The following is a 20,669-nucleotide window of genomic DNA, read 5'->3' on the forward strand; positions in this document are numbered from 1 at the left end:
GTAGTTTTCATTTATTCGGTTGTATCTCTTCGGCCTTTGTACATACCCGTGGCATTGTCATTGTCAAGAATATAGCCAGGGAAGAGCAACGTAGCAAGTGCGATAGGGCCTTTTCCCCCACATGTACCAACGCCATTAGTAGTCCCGCCGCCACTTGCCTCACTCCCACTGGAATTTAGAAGACAGCCTTGTTGTTCCCCGCAGTACTCAGTTAAATTATCATCTCTGTCACTGGGGACTGCCGAAGCTGAAATGTCTTTCTAGGTACAGTCTGTGCCAGTAGCTTGTAAGAAGTCTCGCGCGTTTCAATACTTGCTCAGTGACAGAACATCAAACTGTATCATGGATTATATACACTCCCTCCTCTCTTGTCCAGTCTTGGGGATCAGCTGCGGCGCCATTCTCATCTTCCTTGGAATTGTCGTCCACGATGTGTACTTGTGGACGTGCCTTCCTCCTGGTCCTTGCCCCATTCCACTGGTTGGCAACAAGCTTCAAATCCCGTCGAAGCACCCCTGGATCAAGTTCCAGGAGTGGTCGAGGATATATGGCCCAATATATACTATATGGCTAGGTCGCCGGCCAACAGTGGTCATATCTGACCCGTCAATTGCCTCGGAGCTGCTCGAAAAACGGTCTAAAAAATACAGCACCCGCCCACGGTTTGTCACCATGGGTGAGATATACTGGGATATGGCCAGCATTCTTGTTCAACCTTATGGCAAAGAATGGCTCATTCGCCGCCGGCTCTTGCATTCTGCCCTGACGCCTCGGGCCCTAGAACACTACAAAGTACTGCAGCAGGCCGAGTCAAGTCGGCTATGCTATCAGCTACTAGAAGGTGCAGCCGAATGGGAATCGCTATTTGACCGGCTCGCGTCGTCGATCGTGTTCGCCGTCTCGTATGGTCACCGTGTCGATAGCGCTAAGTCACCCGTGATCAGACAGCGACTTGAATTCATGCAATATGCGTCCAGTTTAAATGTTCCAGGAGCATACCTGGTGGAATCCTTTCCCATGCTGAAGTATCTACCCGATTGGATTGCCCCATGGAAGGCGGAAATTAAACGCCGTGGTTGTCTTGAGGCTGAGGCCAATATGGCACTTGTTCGTGTGGTGCGACAGGATATAGAGTCCGCGAAGCAGTCCCCGGGAGCAGAGCCTCTTTTTAATAGTTTGACCAAGCAGCTCCTCGAGACCAGAGACTCAGATCCCACGGTATTTCCGTTGACTGAGCGGGATTTTAGCTACATTCCTGCTTCACTTTTCGGTGCTGGATCCGACACCACATCTTCCACTTTATGCTCAGCCATGCTGGCGATCATCACCAACCAAGCAGTGTTGGAGATGGCACAGGCTGAGTTAGACTCTGTGGTGGGCCCTGGTCGATTCCCTACATTCGAGGATATACCCAAGCTACCGTATCTACGCGCACTTTGCAAAGAGGTTCTGCGCTGGCGCCCTGTAGCTATATTGGGTGGAACACCGCATGCTTGTTCTGAAGATGATTATTATCGCGGGTACTACATTCCTCAAGGAACGATCATGTTGGGAAATTCGTGGGCAATTAATATGAATCCTACGTATTATCCTAACCCGGATCAGTTCAACCCTTTACGGTTTTTAGACATCGACCCGCATCTGCTACCTTATCTTCCGAAAGAATACATATCATCGGTTAAACAAGAAAAGGGATCTGCGCATCCAAGCAAAATCGGTCATAGTTCATTCGGCTGGGGTCGTCGTATTTGCCCAGGCGCAGATCTTGCGACCAATACTCTACTCATCACGCTCAGTCGGCTACTGTGGTGCTTCGATATTCGGCCCATCCCTGGGCACGTCTATGACACGCTAGATTACACGAATGGCTTCAACGTCAGACCGCGGGATCTGCAGCTGGGCCTGCAAATTCGATCCGATCAGCATCGTCACGTCTTGCAAAGGGAATACGAAGTTGCGACCGCGTTTCTTAAAATGCTTTCGCCCTTTGACGAAAGTATGTTGCAAGGCACCGGTCGACAGGTTTAACTCTTTAGCAAAGGTTTCAGGCAGATGGTGGATTGCATGGATGCTAGTTGAAGCCCGAGGAGTAAGCCATCAGTCACGAAGCTTGCCATGAGGCTATGAGGTGGGGCCTGCTCTCTATAACAAGCAGGAGCTGTCAGTACACTTGATGTCGGCCGCCAAAAGAGCACCTTCGTGTCGATCCAATATCAAGGTCACACTAGAAAACAATCCTTTCGAGGCTTACTATAACATACAGTCTTATCTATACGGCAAGGAGTACGGATATATATCATTTAGCATAGCCAGAGATGATAGAACAGTAGAGCTAAATCAAGGGATCGATTATAACACTGCTATCAATAGCCAAGGATACGCAAGACAGCATCGATTCTATGTACGAGATTATCACATCGGGAATACTAGAGCCACCATTCCTTGAGACTGCCTTCATTTTCGAGGTTCCATGCCTTGGTGATAATTTGCTGGATGCGATCCGTGTCTTGAACTTCCCCATACTTGGCTAAGGCCTTGAATTTGGTCTCAATCTCCGTCCTAGGACACCATCCAGTCAGCTTGAGTGCTAGCATTCACCATCATTGCGATATTGAATTAAACATACCTCGTCAGTGGATTTTGGGGATCTCCTTTCAAATATTCCACAAACTTTTCATAGGTGGCACCGGATTTGCAAGTTACGATGACCTTACCTTGCCACTTTTGTGGGAACGCCGCATTTATGTCTTCATCCAGCTCCATCTTAACACGTTCTTGGAATTGTCGCAAGGAAGCATCCTGCAGTGCTTCCTCTGTGAAATCCGTTATCATGGCCTGCCCTTTCTGCGCCGTTACTGCCAGAACAAATCCCATGTTAAATTTGCTTTGATGGACCGTTTCACCGCGTCCGCTGAGTCCAAGTACGTCAAAGGCCGCCTGATATGTTCTGGTTACGACCGAGTCGATATCTTCGAATTTAATACCATGGGTGGACAGAATATTAAGAAATGCGTCCACGCTTGGATGCGTATGCCGACATGACGCGTGCCATTTGAAACTACTTCCAAGTACTGCCCAGTCAACTCCTAGGTCTGCGTCAATTGCACTGGCGTTGGGTGTATCGGGAACGAGTGCGACGCCCATGCCCTTGGGCCCTTCCAGCACATCTTTGGGCCCCAATAACCCTGATTTCGCGGTGTACGCGGCGAAGATTCCATCGAAGCAAGCCTTACCAGTGTGAACTTGCTTTGAATGTGTGGCGTCCAAAAGGAACTGCCATAAGCCCGATGCCTGGGTGCCGGCAGTTCCGATCGATGATAGCATTGCCGCAGCGTCGAGACCCAAAAGACGCGCTGTTGCAGCTGCTACACCAATGACTCCACCAGTTGCAGTGGAATGGAAACGCTGTTTGAGCTAGGTTAACGTGACAGTCTGCGGCGCAAGCCTGAAGGTATCCACATACTGCATAGTGGCTCTTTCCAAGGAATTCCCCCACACGGCATCCTACCTCGTATCCAACCACGCAGGCTGTAATAAAGTCCCTTCCATTTGCGTCCAGATCCTGGGCAACTGCCAACGCAGCAGGAAAGATGACCGTCGCTGGATGCATGATACTCCGATTGTGCAAGTCATCCTGTTCCACAACGTGCGACGAAGCGGCGTTCACCATGGCTGCAAACGGCGGGCTTGTGCTGAACCCTAGCTCGCAATCTACCAACTCACTCCTCCCCGACGTGGGGCCCATCTGCTGCACAAACATCGCAATGGCCTTCACGGCGGCATGGTGACGACCAGCAATCGTGCACCCGAACCAGTCCAGGAAGAGGTCTTTGGTTCGCTGGATCACTTCCTGTGGGATATCATCATATTGAAGTCCTGAAGCCCAGGTGGCTAAACGCTCGGTTCGAGTTGTCATGATTATACTGTCCAAGTAGGCTTATACACCAACCATTATATTATGCCTTGGGGATCCAGATTCGATCGTGGAGGTGCTTGATCGGCGCATGTCTGAACATGAACAAGTCAACCCCACCTTCCGGCCCTCGGCAATGGTGGGCATAGCCGGCGGTGGGGTTAAGAAGCCTTTATGAACGATCGACAAAACAATCTTTCTTGGAAAACGTGTTTCTAGGGCAAGGAACATGGGATCTTCTGAACGACAGATATTAAGTGTATTTCAGCGAATCTAATCAATGAATGACGAGCGTTATGTACTAGTAGCGTCTTTCCTTCCATCTATATATGCACCCATGTCGCAAACTCAGAATTGCATGCTCCTAGACTGATCTCCCAAATGTTTCTCCAGAGATCAATCACAGCGGAATGGTGTAGTCACCGTCGTACTTGCAGTCCTTGTAGATGTGGTCCGACGGGTTGTCTACACAGTTCCACTTGCCATCGTTCTCGTCGAAATAGGCACGGCCACCGATCGGGTTGGGCTCAATCCGCTCAATGGCAAGGGTAAACTTGCCGAACTCGAAGCCATCCGGAAACCGGATCAGATGCTTGGAGTCGTTGCATCGGGCATTTTCTTCGGGTTCTTTCGCACTCCTATGTATAAAAGGCGCTGGTTAGGTTTAAAGAATCCCTAGTGTACGTTGTGTCAAAATACAAACTCACCAGATCAAGTTGCAGTCAATTAACTCGTCACCGTCAAGCAGCTTGAAGCTCATGGTGTTGGAGAGAGAGTCGCGCGCTTTGAGATCTTTGATCACAAAGGTGCCATCGCGTTTACTGGCAATGGGGGTGGCAATGGCCGAGGTGGCAGCGAGGACAATAGCAGCAAAAGAGAACTTCATTGTGGAATGATTGAATTGTAGACGTGTTCTGAGAGGTCTTCTGAGAGGTATTCTGAGAGGAGGAGTAGATCGTAGTGTATAGTGAGGCGCGCTGTTGATGAGGTTGATGAGAGCATATTGTCCGGGAATTGCGTCTGTATTTATAGATTTTCGCGACCCTTGATGATACTATTTTTCCCCGGGTGAGCTTGACCTGACAAGCGCAGGAACAGAAAATTAGCCGTCTTCGACGTAGGTCTACTGGTGTAGCTCGAGGTCGACTTCGCCATCTGCCAAGGAGGACTGGCTGCTGGCAGGCGCCCTGAGACCCTCTACTCTGGGAGCCTGACATCGCGATCCGCATAGGAGCACAGCCGCAATGGTAGAGAAAATAGATTTAAGGCCCCCTTCAAGTTTCGAACCCTGTAAGGCGACCAACTACGGAGCGGTCAATGCTCCTAGGCGGCATATTCACGACGGTCTCCTGCAGCCAGGAGCATCGCTTCATGGCTATGTCGATGCTCCAATCACGTACTTTCCTCCTAAGAATATAACCTCCTAAATTCTTTTAATAGTTCATCATCGAAGCAGTGTTCTGACACCCAACGGAAGTTACGTTGAAGCTGTTGGTAGCGCTTGTGTCCGTAACTACCACGAAATTCACAGGTAGTACTCTCAATGTTTACCAGAGTATGATTCCATACACAGTATGTACATGCTTTCCCGTTAGATACACTTCCATTCTCCTTCTATCAATTCTGTTACTCCTGTAGTATGTCTATTCAATCGTAGGAAGTAAATGGGAGGAGTTATTTGTAGATCCAGCCGTCGATTTAATTGCATTCAATTGGTATCATTGATCAAGGCATAGGATTGACTAGTCCATGTATATTAGAGCTATCACAATTATCTCCATAGCTCCTTGCGTTGACTAGACATGATGGATGCAGATGAAAGCAGGTCGAACCTCTAAGCGAGTGTGGCTAAGGTAGCCGAGTACCAAATCACCAAGCTTCCACTCTTGTGCACTTGGATCGGACGCCTTAAATAACACGAGGACGGAATCTATTGGGTCTTGCTCGAGGATGATCGCTGCTATTCTTGGGCGTCCCCACATTCCGCCGTGGCGATGCCTCGTACTTGAGCAGATCCTCCCAAAACCCAACCAACGACCATGACCCTCGTCATGTATTGGAGTAAATGGTGATCGCAGTTGACTGCTATCCACCGAGGACCTGTATGGATACCAGCGGCCTTGCTACGTTGATGATCACACTGTTACGTCTGCCTCTCCAGTGTCCCGAAATCGTCGCAAAGCTGAGAAGGACAATTACCTTTAAATTCCTATTTTTAGGGATGTTACCCTCAAGGACCATTCGAAAAATTCCATATAAAGCTGGGTGCCGCACTTGTCTCTGAGCAGAAATTAAATCAAAAGGCTTCTACTATCAGACGCAACTCCATACATACTCCAAACTGTTCATTGCTCCTTTGAGAATATCAAGGTCTCTCATAAAATACCCAGCATGCAGCTCTCCATTTTTACCGTGATTCTCCCTTCCCTTGCGGCGTTCGCTAGTGCTGCCCCCTCTGACAAGCGTCAAATCTCTTCCGTCTCAATCACATTCTACACCCCTGACGGTGAGAAATGGTCCCAGACATTCCCAACCAATATGGGCTCGGGTGAAGTTGGTATGGTTATCCCCTCCTGACAGCCAATCGAACAATCAAGCTGACTCACAAGTAGAAATCAAGAAGACGGTTTCTCATATCTACAACCCCGGTGGAGCGATCTGCGGATTTGGTGGTGTTCAGGGAGAGAGGGTGGATGTTCCAATTGGGGACCATAAGTTGAAGACTCCTCAGGTCTTGACAACCGGAACCTGTGCCCATCTCTAGGGACAGCTTTTGGCTTCCATTCATTTGTGTATTAGTTCAGAAGGGTTTTGATTTAGAGCAAGGTAGTACGTGTCACGATAGCATTGGCGTTTGAACGTAACATATATGTGTTTGAGTAATCACACCCTCATTTATACCTACTGGGCCCTCCTTCCATATCAAACATATGTAGTTCTAACGGTATAAGGATGGCTCGACTTCAACTTGACCTTCTCAGAACCCTTGCTTTCCTAACTCAATGGATTTGTGATCCTCCTTGAGGCACGAGACACCATGTGAAGTGCCCCATGCCCTTTCTGGTCATAATCAGAAAGGACTTGCTCCACCAGGCGTTCCAAGAGACGTCTCGATAATCCTGGGAGTTAACATTGCTTCCAGTGAATGACGCATGTACTTCTGTTCGTACGCAGCAACGTGTCGGAATACTGTTGCGCGTGTGCTGCGTCTCCAGGCAGAGTCTCCCGAAGTCGTATACGAGCGACGGAGGAAAACAAGGAACAGCATTGCTAGGGAAGTAATATTGTTATACATAAGACCCTTATAATCAGTCCTTCAGTGAAACTATTATGGCATTTGATACATAACCAGGAGGCATGATCCAATCAAGCTGTATTGTGCCTGTCATGGAGACCAAAAAATCGTCCAGCAAGAAGGGTTCCAATGCGGCCCCACAGCCGGAATGCTGGGGATTCCGAGTTCCGAGTAGCAGCCCTGATTGGACCGGTCAGTAGGATGATCCGGCCGGCATGTGGGCCTCAGGCGCCTTACGTATTAATCGTTGATAGGTCGATGTATGGAGGTCAACACAACGCGTTTTCTCATGAACTCCATATACAGGCCTTAGAAAAGATAGAAGATGAGACCTTTTGTAGTAATCGTATCATGGTATACAAGTCCATAACTGAATAAGGTGGGCCTGTGGGGGAGACGTCTCAGCTATAGGCACTGGAGTTCGGACTCTCTACTAGCTCTATCGCACGCCAGTGTGGGATATATATTTACAATAACCCTTACCCTACCAGACATCAGTGGGTCAAGGCTTCCCATGTAGCTGGCCTCCCTCACCATGCATCACTCGAGGAAGTCATTATGTCAGATGCTAGCTAGTTTATGGGAAGATACCGTGTCTTTCATCCGGCCTTCCCTGTTCTTGAGTTGACTCGCCTGGTCCCACAATGACAGGAACGTGACATCATAGCACAGGAACCGAAGGTTTTTATTTGTATACTTGTATGACGGATATCGTCAGCTTATATTTGTTGATCTGCCGGAGTCGTTCAACTGTACCCTCAATAGATACATCTCGGCAGAATATTGCTGGACGCAACCAAACACACAATGTCTCTGAAATCGGCGTCTAGCCTCCTAGACGGAGCCACTGAAAATACAACAACCGTAGCCGGCTCTCCTGTTACCGGTGCCGTGCCCGCTGCGCAACGACAAGCGAAACAGCTTGGTGCGACCGCTACCAAATCCATGAATCTAACAACACCTGGCGAGTTTCCAGGAGAAAAGACGCAAGACAATGCCACAGCACAAGACACATCGTCGGGTCCGTGGTATGCACCAATGACCGCGTGGTTCCGCGATGTTATCCCAAGCACATTGGACTGGTTCGAAGGCACTATGAAATGGCTACTTGCCTGGATATTTCCTCCTCCTCGCCAAGCGACGCTCTTTGAAGCCGCACTGCGAAGGCCGTACGCGACATCATTCCTGGTCTGTCAACTCATCTGCTGTGGAGTGCCGTTCCTTGTCTTTTTAGCTGGCACACTCGTGTTTGCCGCGGTAGCTGCACTGCTGTGGGCGATACTATCATTTGTCATCCTGGGCCCAATCTTCTTGGTCGCTAGCATGATGGGGGTATACGTCTGGAGTTGGGGCTTGGTTTTGTATGCCGTCATTAAATGGGTGGATAGCACGTTCCTGGGTGGAGTGATTAGCAAGTTCTGGCTTTCACAAGTGCCACCGAAGGACCAGCCCCAGGATGTTCAGGAGGACCGCGAGGGAACAGAAACACGAGAAGGAACAAAAGGAACCAATTGAAAGGACGCTCGGTCAGAGTGAGCCATACATCTCGAGAACATTACGCAGTGATCGGGACACGACGTGAATCGCCCCGGGCATCGACATGCAGTTTGCATGTAACCGTTTCTACCCTTGCTTATGCTCTTATACCTTGCTTTCCCAACTCTTCGTACACGATAGGGTTTCTTATTATCCGTCTCAATGAATATAATGGATCCCCGATGAACGGTACAATCGACGGGGGTAGCCATGGAGTCACCCGAATGCCAATTGGTAACAGACAATCAAACTAGTGGCGTGGTTAGTACTTGAAACAGAATGGCGGATGGCATGTTGCTGGATCCATTGTGTCCGTCTTTTTGCTCGCTGATCTTGGTGGCAACATTGGGGCTGGCTAAGGCAAACTGTTCATTTCAAGCGATATGCGATTCACACGATGGAGCTCTACTGTTCGTAGGTACACTAGTCGACTTTCTGGTGGTATTTAAAATGTACGCGGAATCTGGAATCTTGGCTGAATCGCGACGTTAACATTGAATCCTAAGGAAGGAAAGCGCAAGCAGTATTCACTGAGAAGGTAAGTGCCTGACGGGACGACCTTAGTAGTTACTCTAAATGTCCAATATTCGACTCATTGGACGATTGATCCGACTGATAACTGTTGAAAATTGGTGCAGGATGGTCAAGAGATGCATGATCACATCCTCACTTACAGAGATATAGAGAAAGCTTGGGGCCATTGCGCAGAAAGCCTCTACAAAAGGGATGAATTTGGTGAAGCTTTCAAATACGACGGTGTGAATGCGGGTAACAATTGATGTTACAATATATATTATGTTTGTAGATTAACTGCTATGGCTAGCTATGTCGTCGAGGAATCCCTCTGAGACGTACGCCCGATGCTCAAAGGGCTAATTGGATGGGTACCCTCCACACCTCCACTGAGAATGCTTCGCTGGGGGAATGTGTCATACATACAGCTGCATTCATTTCCCGAACAGGTGAATACAGACGGATTAGTGCAGATGATGGACCGGTGCCTTTCAACTGGAGTCAGACTGTGAAATAAACCATCCCCAGCGCCTCGCCGGCCCATCAGGCGATGGATATAACAACCATGAGCGGCCATTCCTAAAGGATAGTTGGCTAGCATTTCGTGGTCCTCATGATGTGTGCCCCTTAGACCGACAATACCACCGCCTGAGAAAACCACCTAGTCGCATCGCAATGAAGTTTAACCTCCAGCGTTATATCCAACCGCACCCAGCTTTACCAATGACTGACGTGCAGCTCCTCGGGTGGCAGCCCTGGATGTAACATTTGAGCACCACCTGAGAACGTACGCCAACCCGTTTTGAGTTCCACTCGACCCGTCTTGGAGCCAGTGCATATAGCCAAGCATACAACTACTGTGGGCACTCAGGAAGTTGAGTTGTTGTGAGTGGCTAGTCCATTTGGAGCTAATCAATACTTGGAAATTCCTGCTTGGAGAAAGCAGGTTGATGGGACAAATTAAAGGGTAATAGCGCGCCAGCACGGGATGGGAGGAACATTGTGCACGTAGAAGAAGAAAACAGCGAAGCCTGGTCGGTCAGAAAAAGGGAAATAGTGGCAGATCAACCTGCCGTGTCACAAGTCACCAATTCCGACTATGCACAGGCCCATTGAGTTCATAATGTACCGTGTCGCCCTTCTTCGCAACGTAGTCTGTGCCAATGATAAGCATCAGGTATATTTTCCGAAGTGCGGGGTGAAACCAGCCAGCTGATACACCGGTCGATCATCCCTTTTTCTTTGACCTTTGGGCAAGCTCGCTGAATGGTGAGAAAGTCCGAAAAACTCTGCCGGATGACCAGCTGCATGATGGTTGCCGACATGAGCGAATGCATGCAACTGCGGAGTTTTCACAGTGGTCTTTGTCCCTGATACACGTCTCACCTGGCAAATCGATCGTTCAAATAACCACATAACCATCTAGGTATTGCCTTGTGGGTTCTCGATGCTTTACGTCCTCCATGAGGGAGCCATAGCGTTACAGATGGCCAAGTCAATTCATGAGGAGGAAGAACATGCCGTGTAACATATTCGCCATCACTCGGTGGTCATCCAGAGTTCTGTACGCAACTCGGCTGAATGAACTAGAAAATGGGATAAAGCATGTGGCACAGCTTCAAGACTTTGCTGCATAGGTGGCGCACGGCAATCTCCATCTGGCGAATGTCAGGAGCCTCGCATCCCAGAGGTAGAGTTACACTTCAAACGTTTGTACAACACAGGCGGGATGGTCTGCCGAGGACTGGCTGAGAGTGTTGCAGTCGAGACTTCGTTCTGACTTGACCACAATGCGAGAAAGGGCGGGGCCAGAGTGAAATAATCCTCTGCCTTTAGGATTAATATATATATCCGTTCTGACGGCTAGAAAGCAATATGAACAAGTCAGTTACAGTGGAAACAGTGAGCCACCATGATTTGCAAATCTCTCTTTATCATTACAGGCCTGCTGGCAATAGTCTCTGGCCTCCCCGCGGCGACTTCGTTGATAGCTCGTGCAGAATCTAGCAAGTATGTGTTTGCTCACTTCATGGTGAGTTTGATGAGACCTTCCCCATGGATTGTTCGTGACGTAGCACAGGTTGGCATCGTTGAGAGGTATCAGTTATCAGACTGGATCGCCGACATGACCACAGCGCAAGCAATTGGCATTGATGCATTTGCCCTTAACTGCGCCAGCATAGACAAATACACACCCTCTCAGTTAGCACTAGCATACCAGGCGGCTCAGCAGGTCAACTTTAAAGTCTTCATCTCCTTCGACTTTGCCTATTGGAGTAACGGAGACACAGAGAAAATCACGGCGTATATGAGACAATATGCGAGTCATCCCGCACAGATGCAGTATAGTGGGGCTGCCATTGTCAGTACATTTGTTGGAGACAGTTTCAACTGGGGTCCTGTAAAGCAAGGGACCTACCACCCCATATGGGCCCTGCCTAACCTCCAGGATCCGGCGGCGGCGTCGAGTGGTGCTACGCGGTCCACCGATGGTGCCTTCTCCTGGTATGCATGGCCTACTGATGGAGGAAACAGCATCATACCCGGACCAATGACCACTATCTGGGATGAGAGGTTTGTTAAAGCTCTGGCTGGACAAACATATATGGCTCGTTTGTTTCCCACCCGTCTCTACACCTACAGATTTAACACCGCCTAGCGGTATCGCCGTGGTTCGCAACCCACTTCAACACCAAAAATTGGGTATTCGTCTGTGAGAACCTTCCAACGCTTCGTTGGGAACAGATGCTCCAGCTTCAGCCAAACCTGATCGAGATTATCTCATGGAATGGTGACTCGCCCTTCCAGAGACACCTCTCCAAAGCTAACGTATAGTAGATTATGGCGAATCGCACTACATCGGACCTTACTCCGCCAATCATAGTGATGACGGCTCCTCACAGTGGGCCGCAGGAATGCCCCACGATGCCTGGCGAGACCTGTATAAGCCTTACATAACAGCCTACAAGTCCGGTGCGATGGCTCCTATCATAGAGAAGGACGAACTTGTCTATTGGTACCGTCCTACGCCGAAGAACGTGGCTTGCACCGGGGATCCCCTACCTCAACCAAACGGGGTCAGCATGCTACAGGACAGTGTCTTCGTCGCTACCATGTTGACGAAACCAGCCACGTTGATCGTCACAAGTGGTTCCCATCAACCGGTCTCCATTGAGGTACCCGCGGGGATTGTCACATCGAATATCAGTATGGGCGTAGGTGTTCAGAAGTTCTCCGTGGCACGCGAAGGGAAGGCTATCATGAGTGGCACGGGTGGGTTGGAAATCAAGGACAATTGTAAGCATTGGAATTATAACGTTTATACTGGTTCGGTAGCAAGAGAGAATTAGAGCGCGGTGGATGCTCACGGTCAAGTGGGCACCAAGAGAACACAGCCATTGAGGATAATATATTCTGAGCCAGAGTAAGAAATGTTTGTCGAGTTCTATTAAAGTTGCCAGGACATGTGCCCAGACAAACACCCCAAACTAGACCAAAAGGTGGCATCATTCTGAATCTACGATTCAAATGTCATAGACCAAAGTACTTCTGGCCAAATGGACCGACGCAGGTGCCCAACGGCTGCCAAAAGGTAGGGCGCGAACAAGTGCGGGGCAGCCTTCATCGACTAGATCAGGATCTGACCTGGCAATAGAGTATGATCAAAGGACACCTCCCAGAGTCAGGTACGTCCAATCTTGCTCCATGAAGATCTCTATATGTCTCGAATGCTAACAATGGCTTAACCCTACAAGTTATCTACCACCTTCACCCCCCCACCCTTTTTCGGAACATTGTTTGCCGAGATGTCGAGCCTGTCAAGTCAAAAGACAGATTTAGTAAATTTTGGGTTCGACAATATGGACAAAGAAGCACTCACAAGATCGGTGGAGACCAAGGTTGGAGAAAAAGTCACATTTGACGAGCAAGAAGCGATGATCACGGACTTCGAGAGTGTTGCCTGGCCTGTCGCTGCCGCTCTTCTGATCAAAGAGAATGGAAGGGGTGGTAGGATTCAAGTCCATGAGCAATCGGGAAAGTGGGTGTTGACCGTGATGACGGGACCTCAGTTCAACGAGAAATACTCGCTCGTCTGGCTGAAAAAGGGTCAAAATCTGCGATTTTATGGGAAACCATCGGTCTGGTTTTTCAGACCTGCCAATCCCGGTGCATGAGCGAGTCTATAGCGCAACAGCCGTTCACTAAACGCCATGGACATGTTGATTTTCAAGGTGTCCTCTACACTGGGCCCACCATACCAAGGACAGATCATCTTCGCAGCAGATGAGTTCGCTGCTCGACGAATGATACGCCCAAGGCATAGATATCATTGTCCACTGCCTGACCAGATATTTCCCCGAACGTGTAGAAATCCGCCCCGTTCAAGTGAAACGGTCGACTCAATCGGTTGATCTGACGGTAGACCTAAGTTGAGTGCCTCTATGTGTTGTTAGTTTGGTCCATATTTACGCCATCTTGGGCATACCGATGGCTGTGCCGAATTGAACATTGGAATCCACTGTTTGTTGTCGATGCGGTATGGATGGCTCATTTATGCCATGGTGACCCATTATTAATCCAACCGGAGGGAGCTGTTTCCTTCATCGCGCTGGGATCGGCAAGGGCGATCTTCCAGAACAGCAACGGACAAGTCATTAGAACCACCCTCAAGCACGATACCACAGGGTGCGAGGGGCATGTCATTGAGCATGTGTAACACATAGAGTCTATCTCGGAACTATGCATCCATCGAGAAAAACTTATCTATCGAACCATACCCAAGAATCCTCATATTCTCGAATGTCTTGTTATCGGAGAACAAAGCCTCCGCTTTCCATTTATCGACTTAGAAACCTCCGTGACTACCTACAGGACAGGGGATTGACAATCATATTCGAGACCGATGGATTGGCAATGCTATCGACGCCATCAATTGGATACATACCTATGGTGTCATCCATGCTGATATCATCCTCACTTCGTCCTGCAAATTGATCCGAGGACAGCTTCGTTACATCACACCAGGATAGCTTTCGATCCCTTCTAAATTCCAATAAAAGGTACTTCTCCTGTGGTAACCACCGTAACCGTCTTCCTGGACTTAGAATTCTAAGATGCACGTCATTGCTATGTGAGATTCTGCAGGGTCTGAAGGCTGAGCGCAACAGACTTGCTCCGTCGCTTGCGCATCGACTTTGGGTATTTCCAATGGATCACCGGCAACCATTTCAGACTTAGAAGTGCAGTGTGGCAGTGCTCTTTCAAAGAACTAGGAGAGAAACTCCAGGGGTTCATTGGTTGGCAGTAATACAAACTGAGAACAAATGGTAGTGCGGCAGGTTTCGGTTGAAGTTGTTGCGTCCCATCGTTGCCGTTTAGAAGATTCTGTATTTGGCGTGCCAGGTAGTCGCTTGCTCCATCCTGGCTGGTTTGTATCGTCCGTGGAGCACTTTTGCTGTGGGCCTCCAGTAGGAGACTGGTTTGGCTCTGCATCGTTATCCCTGCGTGGATGGTTGTGAAGCGAGCTATGAAACAGAGAACTTCATGAGTTTCGGGATAAGCATTGGAGTGTGGGTACCGGGCAGGGGTGTCGTAGAGAAGGCCGGGGGTCAGAATACGAACAAATCGTCTCCGAGATAACGACATCGCCCACATGAATATGTTGGTTCTCATCTTCCATTCCCCAGAGCCCATTGTTCGCGAGGATCACTGGGACGATCGGAATGCCATTGGGTTCATGTGTTGGTTGAATGAGCTCTTGCCAGCTCTGGTCCGATCTGGATACACTGGGTCTGAGTATATATCTTTTGTTATACTCTGAGCAGAGGTTGCCTAAATCGGGTCAACAAGGTATCGTGCACATCCCGCGATGTGACTAGATTCAGATTTGATGATGGGTTATTTTCGTTTCTTCTTTCTGGCGACAATGCGGGAGTCGAGGAATGTCCTGGATCTTAATCTGTTCATCAGCAGCTGAGTGAACCTGTCGATTCGCAAGTCCTGCGAAGAATGAGAACGGCCATGGTTCGGTGTCGCTGATTAGGGTCTCACGATATTGCAAGGACGCAGTTCGAGGAACATACATATTGACTATACAAGCAGATAATTGTGATGGTAGCTGGTGATGACATATCGAGCGAAACGCCGCATAGATTGGCCATCCACCAGGGCATGGTTGACTTTCCAATCACACATCACGCTTTCCCCCACTTAATACGCCCAGCATGAGTGCCCAGAGAAGCAATGTGGGGAATTCGGTGAAGATATCGGCTTCTCTTTGTGTGACCTGAATGCATTCCAAAGTATTTTGTGGTAAGTGTCGAATGGGAAGTGGTACACTCTTGAACAGAATTTGATAGTAGCAGCCATCTCGATATCGACGGCCAGCTGCTGCCACACATCTTCAAACCGAATTAGGTCGGCTGTGTAGTTATCTATGGACCTGATCTCCCATGCTATCGAGGAACAGTATGCCAGACTCCATAGGGTCCCGAGCTTGGCTGAGCAACATGCCCGGCGGGAGGAAGAAAACCAGGCATATATCCTCCATCTCATTCTGATATTGAAGCTGGCGTTGAGCTAAACTGGTATCGACCAGAGTGATTAAACGCAGACGAGTCTACAGACAGCCGAGGAAAATCCCCAGCGGTCCCGTGGACGCCAGGTATGACTTTTGGAGGCGAAACCACTCGGAACGGTATGAGGGAATATTGCCGAGCTCCACCATGCTGACCGGATTGGTTCCGAGGGGTCTTGATCTCGGGAAGGAGACTCGGGACGAGGCAAGGATCGCCCACCACGAATACCGCAACCAGCAATCTACAGTACCAAGCTAAGCCTTCTTAGTAGTGGGGTAACATCCACAGTGAGGCACCCCGTGGGACTGAATCATTGTTCTCGGGGAAGTTTCCGACCCTGGAACCGGCTCGGCATCTGAAATCTTTGAACCCAATAGCCGCCTCCTCTGATGCCATACCGGAGACCTGCACAGGCTTACTTACGGGGGAGTTGAAGGCCCCTACCTTTTGCAAATATTCTCAAAGAACTATTGGGATCAAGTCTTTTAAGCAACCAAAGGCCCTCGCTCGACTCTAGTATGTAATCGAGTGCCAACCCGGGTATTGAGTAGGTTACCCAGGATCCATGCCTGGAACTCCTAAGTGGAGTTGGAAAATCAGCAACCTCCACATAGAATATGGAGGGTATTCGCTTAGCCTGCGAGACTGGGGATATGATGTAACCTGGTCGAATCCCACAGAGGGGGTGTTTTCCGGGGAAAAGCTTTCATGCGCTGCGTGGCTATATAGAGCGCGCCCTTTCCCTCAGAAATGCGTACGTCCATCTGTCGACGAGCATTCGAAGCACAGTCGTCCAACTGCGCCATGAACCTGTGGCTTCTTACCCTCTGGGTCACTTTGGTGGCTGCCTGGGTCGACAACCAAGGCACAACATGCGTTTTGTACCCCGAATCTCTTGCTCATCCCGGACAGGTGGTGGATGATTCCCCATCAATTCAACAGGCCTTTGATCTGTGTGGCACCAACGGGACAGTCATTTTTTCAGAGAATGTTTTCCACGTCAACACAGTTCTCAACACAACCAATCTGTTGAATTGTGATGTTCGTCTGCGGGGCGAGCTACGCTTCTCTACCAACATTCCCTACTGGAGAACTCATTCGATCAGCGTTGTTCTGCAGGATCAAGTCACTGCATGGCTCTTCGGTGGACACAACGTGAGCTTCTATGGCGAGGGCGGCTTCTACAACGGCCAGGGTCAAGCTTGGTACAATGCCAACCGGAATGAATCGAACCAGGCGGGGCGGCCGATGAGTATGACGATCTACAACTCGACCAACCTGCTGGTCGATGGACTGCGCGTGATTCAACCACAGTTCTGGGCCACATTTGTGTGGGCGAGCAAGAATGTGTCCTTCACGAACTTGTTTGTGAATGCTACCAGCGACAGCGAATGGGGCACAATGAACACCGATGGTTTCGATTCCTGGCAGAGTGACAACCTGCTGGTGGAGAATGCCACCATTATCACTGGCGACGACTGTATCGCAGCCAAGGGAAACACCACCAACCTACTCGCGAAGAATATTTATTGCGAGGGTGGCACCGGTATTACAATTGGGTCTATCGGTCAATACCCCGACATGCCCGACTATAATCTCAACACCACCTTTGAGAACGTGACAATCAAGAATGCCATGGATGGCGCCTACATCAAGACCTGGCAAGGCACACGCATCTTCACTCCCAGCAACGGCGACTGGGGTGGCGGTGGAACCGGGCTGGTCAAAAATGTCACTTTCCGCAACTTTGAAATGGACAATGTCGGACTTCCGATCCAGGTCTCCCAGTGCGTTTACTCCGCGGGATCCAACAAGAGCTGCAATACCTCGACGTTGCAGATTGAAGATGTGAAATGGGAAAATATCCATGGCACATCCCGTTTCAACATCGCTGCGTCGATCTACTGTTCGGATGAGCGCCCATGTCCCAACATGACTTTCGAGAATGTGAACATCACAAGCCTGAATGCCACCCGGGGTCAGGCTTATTATGACACAGATACTCAGTACGAGCTGTTTCAGTGCACGAATGTCGTTGGTCAGAACAGCTCCGGGATTCCTTGCAACCAAGCCGCTCCCAGCAACTTCAGCCAGTGGATCTATGGAAATGTTGATAGCTCGGGGCTGGCGACCGCGCTTTCAGGCCATGCAGGGAATTAATTCATTTCAATGTTTACCATCACCCGTACCTTATACTGCGAGATAGTTGTCTACATCGACCACACGATCAAGTTCAAGATGATACATGAACGACAATGAACTTTGGCCGCTCGACGATGCGGCAAAACTAGTCGAGGTATTACGAATAGGAGAGGCGAAAGAAAAAAGTAGAATAACGTTAATGAAGCTGTTTATACTATGACTCCTGTTTTCGTGAGCTTATCTTGCGATAATATCACCTGAAATTACTTACTACATGGTCGAGAGCATATGTGGTCGAAGCAGATATACTTACAATAAGTTGACCCATCATGAATTTTGATTCTTGTTCTGATCTACAAATTGAGAATCGCTATAGCTCTATTTATAAGATGCAGAAAGCTTTTGTTGATATCGCAGACCTGGTTCTGTGTAGTATCTAATTGCATGTCAGACAGGCAAATTCTCCTCACGGTTGCCTTTGTCACGAGGGCAGGTATTTAGCATGTACGTCGTCGCTCTGGGGCTGAGTCACAACAAATTTATAATGACAGGTAAATATTCAAGTGTGCTATACGGGCTTTTTCGGTCGGAATGACTATTGGGGTGCTTCTTCAAGCCCTCCGAATTCCTGGAAACGTGGCTGGTGTTCGAAGCGACCAATGTATAATAAATACAACGACACCTGTCAATGACATTTCTCTCCATTGTGGATGAGATTGTTGTCACGTAGCCACCCAGTCTCCTACACGTTGTTGAACACGTTACTCTGGCAATTCACCCTTAGAATATATAAATATCCATCATGAGCAGTCGAACATTATCGGTAAGATGCGGTATTCTTCAACAAGCCATGACATTCAAGGGCTTTTCAATCAACAAAGGTCTAATTTTCGATCTGTAGGTACAGTAATCCAGACCCTAACATGACTATTGCAAGTAGCATTCCAGTGTACACCGGAGTAGGAACCCACACCCTGCAGATAATGAACCTATGTTTCCGGGATGTGTACAAGAATCAGCTGCCTTATAAGAGCAAGTCCGGCTTCAATCAGAGCCACTGCGGCTTCCTCAGCATGGTCCCCAAGCCAGCAAGATTCCTATCCAGCGTTTCATACAGCGCCATGGCTGGAAGGACCACTCAGATGCCAGTGTGTTTCCCAAACAGACAATCAACCGCTACAGGGAAAACGTAACCCCCCTTCCCTCCCCACCCGTTCTACATCTCTCCCATACGACTGTGCGCTAACAACCATTAGTTTGGGGTGGAAGCAACCCGTAGTTGCCAGCAATCGCATGAAACTCAACAAATATCACAGAAAATGATGCGCTGCGTTGAAGAATATCCGCACGATAATCAACGTCTTCACGTACCTGAACGATGCCGAGGTTGACAAGATCTGGGTCAAAGTATCCCATGACATTTGCTTTGAACTTGGACTGGCAGACCAGGTGTGGCTTAGTAAATGGAACATGTCCACTCTGATTTACAATCACCGCGCTAAATGGATTCGGGGCCATATGGACCGCATGGTCAGCGAAGGTGAAAAATGGGCCAGGTTGCACATCGTGGAGATGAGGCACTATTGGGGGACGAGCACGTACAGGAATGCCGAACTCGTGCTCAAGAAACTGAACGAGCTGGGGGTGGGAGACGGTCAGAAATAGAAATTGTGAGGACGGGGCTGGAGTAGGGTGACGGGGTGTATATAGATCCAATATAGGCCGAGTGTGGCCTATCTCTGCATCACAACGTTGTTGGGAATTCTTGTACCATCTCAGTGTAGATTCTTCATGGGCATCGATCTCCATGCTGCCGAGTTAAGAATAGGATTCTCCTCGCGCGAAGGTCCCTCATTGCCCTGTGTCTGTTTGTCACGCTGTCCGTTTCACTCGACATCTCTTCCCATCGCAGACAAACACTCTGGCACTCTGCATCCACCATGAATCTCAATTTACATATGGAATCATTCGGCCCCGGCGCTGATTCCTATATCCAAACACAGCCCGCCCTTTCAGCCACGTCCAAGTCGGGATCAGTGCGGAAACGTACGACCAAGCCAGCTTCGCCCTTTACGAGGCCGATCTCTACGAAGGCCCGCAGATCCACGAGACCATAACAACATACGAATCTTTCACATCCAGTGCCCGAGATGCGATCCCACCTGGGGATACTTCGTCTTCAAGGTCGTGGAGGTCTGCTTTAGTGAGGATGCCAGTGATCGGAGTGACAACGATATGACGACGACGGCAACGAGGATGATGAATCAAGTTACTGCGAGGTGGGATACTGCCGGATCCCATCGCTGGGCAGGGTTTGTATGATTCTAACGATGGACTCGAATACCAGAGCCATGGAGGATTTGCATCCCATGGATGACAACTTCCCCCAGCTTCGACAACATGTAGAGGACTTTCCATTTACCGGTAGAGTAGTTTAATAGGAGCACTGGACCAATAGATGGAAAATATGTGTTCAGAGGCTGTTACGTTGTTTGAGGGGTAAGGACCAAACCCTACCTGGCATTGGCTCCGATACAGGAACAGAAACACAGAACGGTCCATAATATCTGGAACATGACCAACCCGCGCGTTCGTCCTAGTAGAAGTAGCGGTCAGAATGGGAGGAGCGTCTTCTGCCAAGTGGCCACAACTTGTCCTTCCTCCGGATTGTTGACACGGCCAGAGATGTAAG

General features: G+C 49.2%; 9 protein-coding genes across 9 annotated transcripts; 6 read left to right on the forward strand and 3 right to left on the reverse strand.

Moving 5' to 3' along the window:
* Positions 1 to 342: 342 nt before the first annotated feature.
* Positions 343 to 2,028, forward strand: ANOM_004137 (cytochrome P450; the record flags this gene model as incomplete). Its single annotated transcript, XM_015549394.1, has 1 exon — positions 343 to 2,028. One exon carries the CDS (start codon positions 343 to 345, stop codon positions 2,026 to 2,028), a length of 1,686 nt encoding a protein of 561 aa, XP_015408589.1.
* A 398-nt stretch (positions 2,029 to 2,426) lies between these two features.
* On the reverse strand, positions 2,427 to 3,916 carry ANOM_004138 (MmgE/PrpD family protein; the record flags this gene model as incomplete). Its single annotated transcript, XM_015549395.1, has 3 exons — positions 2,427 to 2,559; positions 2,627 to 3,405; positions 3,464 to 3,916. The coding sequence occupies 3 exons, from the start codon at positions 3,914 to 3,916 to the stop codon at positions 2,427 to 2,429; spliced, it is 1,365 nt and encodes a 454-aa protein (XP_015408598.1).
* Positions 3,917 to 4,313: 397 nt separating this feature from the next.
* On the reverse strand, positions 4,314 to 4,799 carry ANOM_004139 (uncharacterized protein; the record flags this gene model as incomplete). The annotated part of the gene is made up of 2 exons (XM_015549396.1): positions 4,314 to 4,551; positions 4,621 to 4,799. 2 exons carry the CDS (start codon positions 4,797 to 4,799, stop codon positions 4,314 to 4,316), a joined length of 417 nt encoding a protein of 138 aa, XP_015408597.1.
* A 1,505-nt stretch (positions 4,800 to 6,304) lies between these two features.
* Positions 6,305 to 6,677, forward strand: ANOM_004140 (uncharacterized protein; the record flags this gene model as incomplete). The annotated part of the gene is made up of 2 exons (XM_015549397.1): positions 6,305 to 6,470; positions 6,526 to 6,677. The coding sequence occupies 2 exons, from the start codon at positions 6,305 to 6,307 to the stop codon at positions 6,675 to 6,677; spliced, it is 318 nt and encodes a 105-aa protein (XP_015408571.1).
* Positions 6,678 to 8,015: 1,338 nt separating this feature from the next.
* On the forward strand, positions 8,016 to 8,723 carry ANOM_004141 (seipin co-factor family protein; the record flags this gene model as incomplete). Its single annotated transcript, XM_015549398.1, has 1 exon — positions 8,016 to 8,723. One exon carries the CDS (start codon positions 8,016 to 8,018, stop codon positions 8,721 to 8,723), a length of 708 nt encoding a protein of 235 aa, XP_015408572.1.
* A 2,446-nt stretch (positions 8,724 to 11,169) lies between these two features.
* On the forward strand, positions 11,170 to 12,607 carry ANOM_004142 (glycoside hydrolase family 71 protein; the record flags this gene model as incomplete). The annotated part of the gene is made up of 4 exons (XM_015549399.1): positions 11,170 to 11,289; positions 11,338 to 11,869; positions 11,917 to 12,048; positions 12,096 to 12,607. The coding sequence occupies 4 exons, from the start codon at positions 11,170 to 11,172 to the stop codon at positions 12,605 to 12,607; spliced, it is 1,296 nt and encodes a 431-aa protein (XP_015408569.1).
* Positions 12,608 to 13,117: 510 nt separating this feature from the next.
* Positions 13,118 to 13,432, forward strand: ANOM_004143 (uncharacterized protein; the record flags this gene model as incomplete). Its single annotated transcript, XM_015549400.1, has 1 exon — positions 13,118 to 13,432. One exon carries the CDS (start codon positions 13,118 to 13,120, stop codon positions 13,430 to 13,432), a length of 315 nt encoding a protein of 104 aa, XP_015408570.1.
* A 771-nt stretch (positions 13,433 to 14,203) lies between these two features.
* ANOM_004144 (uncharacterized protein) lies at positions 14,204 to 14,912 on the reverse strand (the record flags this gene model as incomplete). The annotated part of the gene is made up of 2 exons (XM_015549401.1): positions 14,204 to 14,366; positions 14,428 to 14,912. Coding segments are annotated over 2 exons (648 nt in total), but the record flags the coding sequence as incomplete, so codon positions are not given.
* Positions 14,913 to 16,585: 1,673 nt separating this feature from the next.
* On the forward strand, positions 16,586 to 17,995 carry ANOM_004145 (uncharacterized protein; the record flags this gene model as incomplete). Its single annotated transcript, XM_015549402.1, has 1 exon — positions 16,586 to 17,995. The coding sequence occupies one exon, from the start codon at positions 16,586 to 16,588 to the stop codon at positions 17,993 to 17,995; it is 1,410 nt and encodes a 469-aa protein (XP_015408576.1).
* Positions 17,996 to 20,669: the final 2,674 nt, after the last annotated feature.

Source organism: Aspergillus nomiae, assembly GCF_001204775.2.
Source record: "Aspergillus nomiae NRRL 13137 chromosome Unknown contig00074, whole genome shotgun sequence".
NCBI lineage: Eukaryota > Fungi > Ascomycota > Eurotiomycetes > Eurotiales > Aspergillaceae > Aspergillus > Aspergillus nomiae.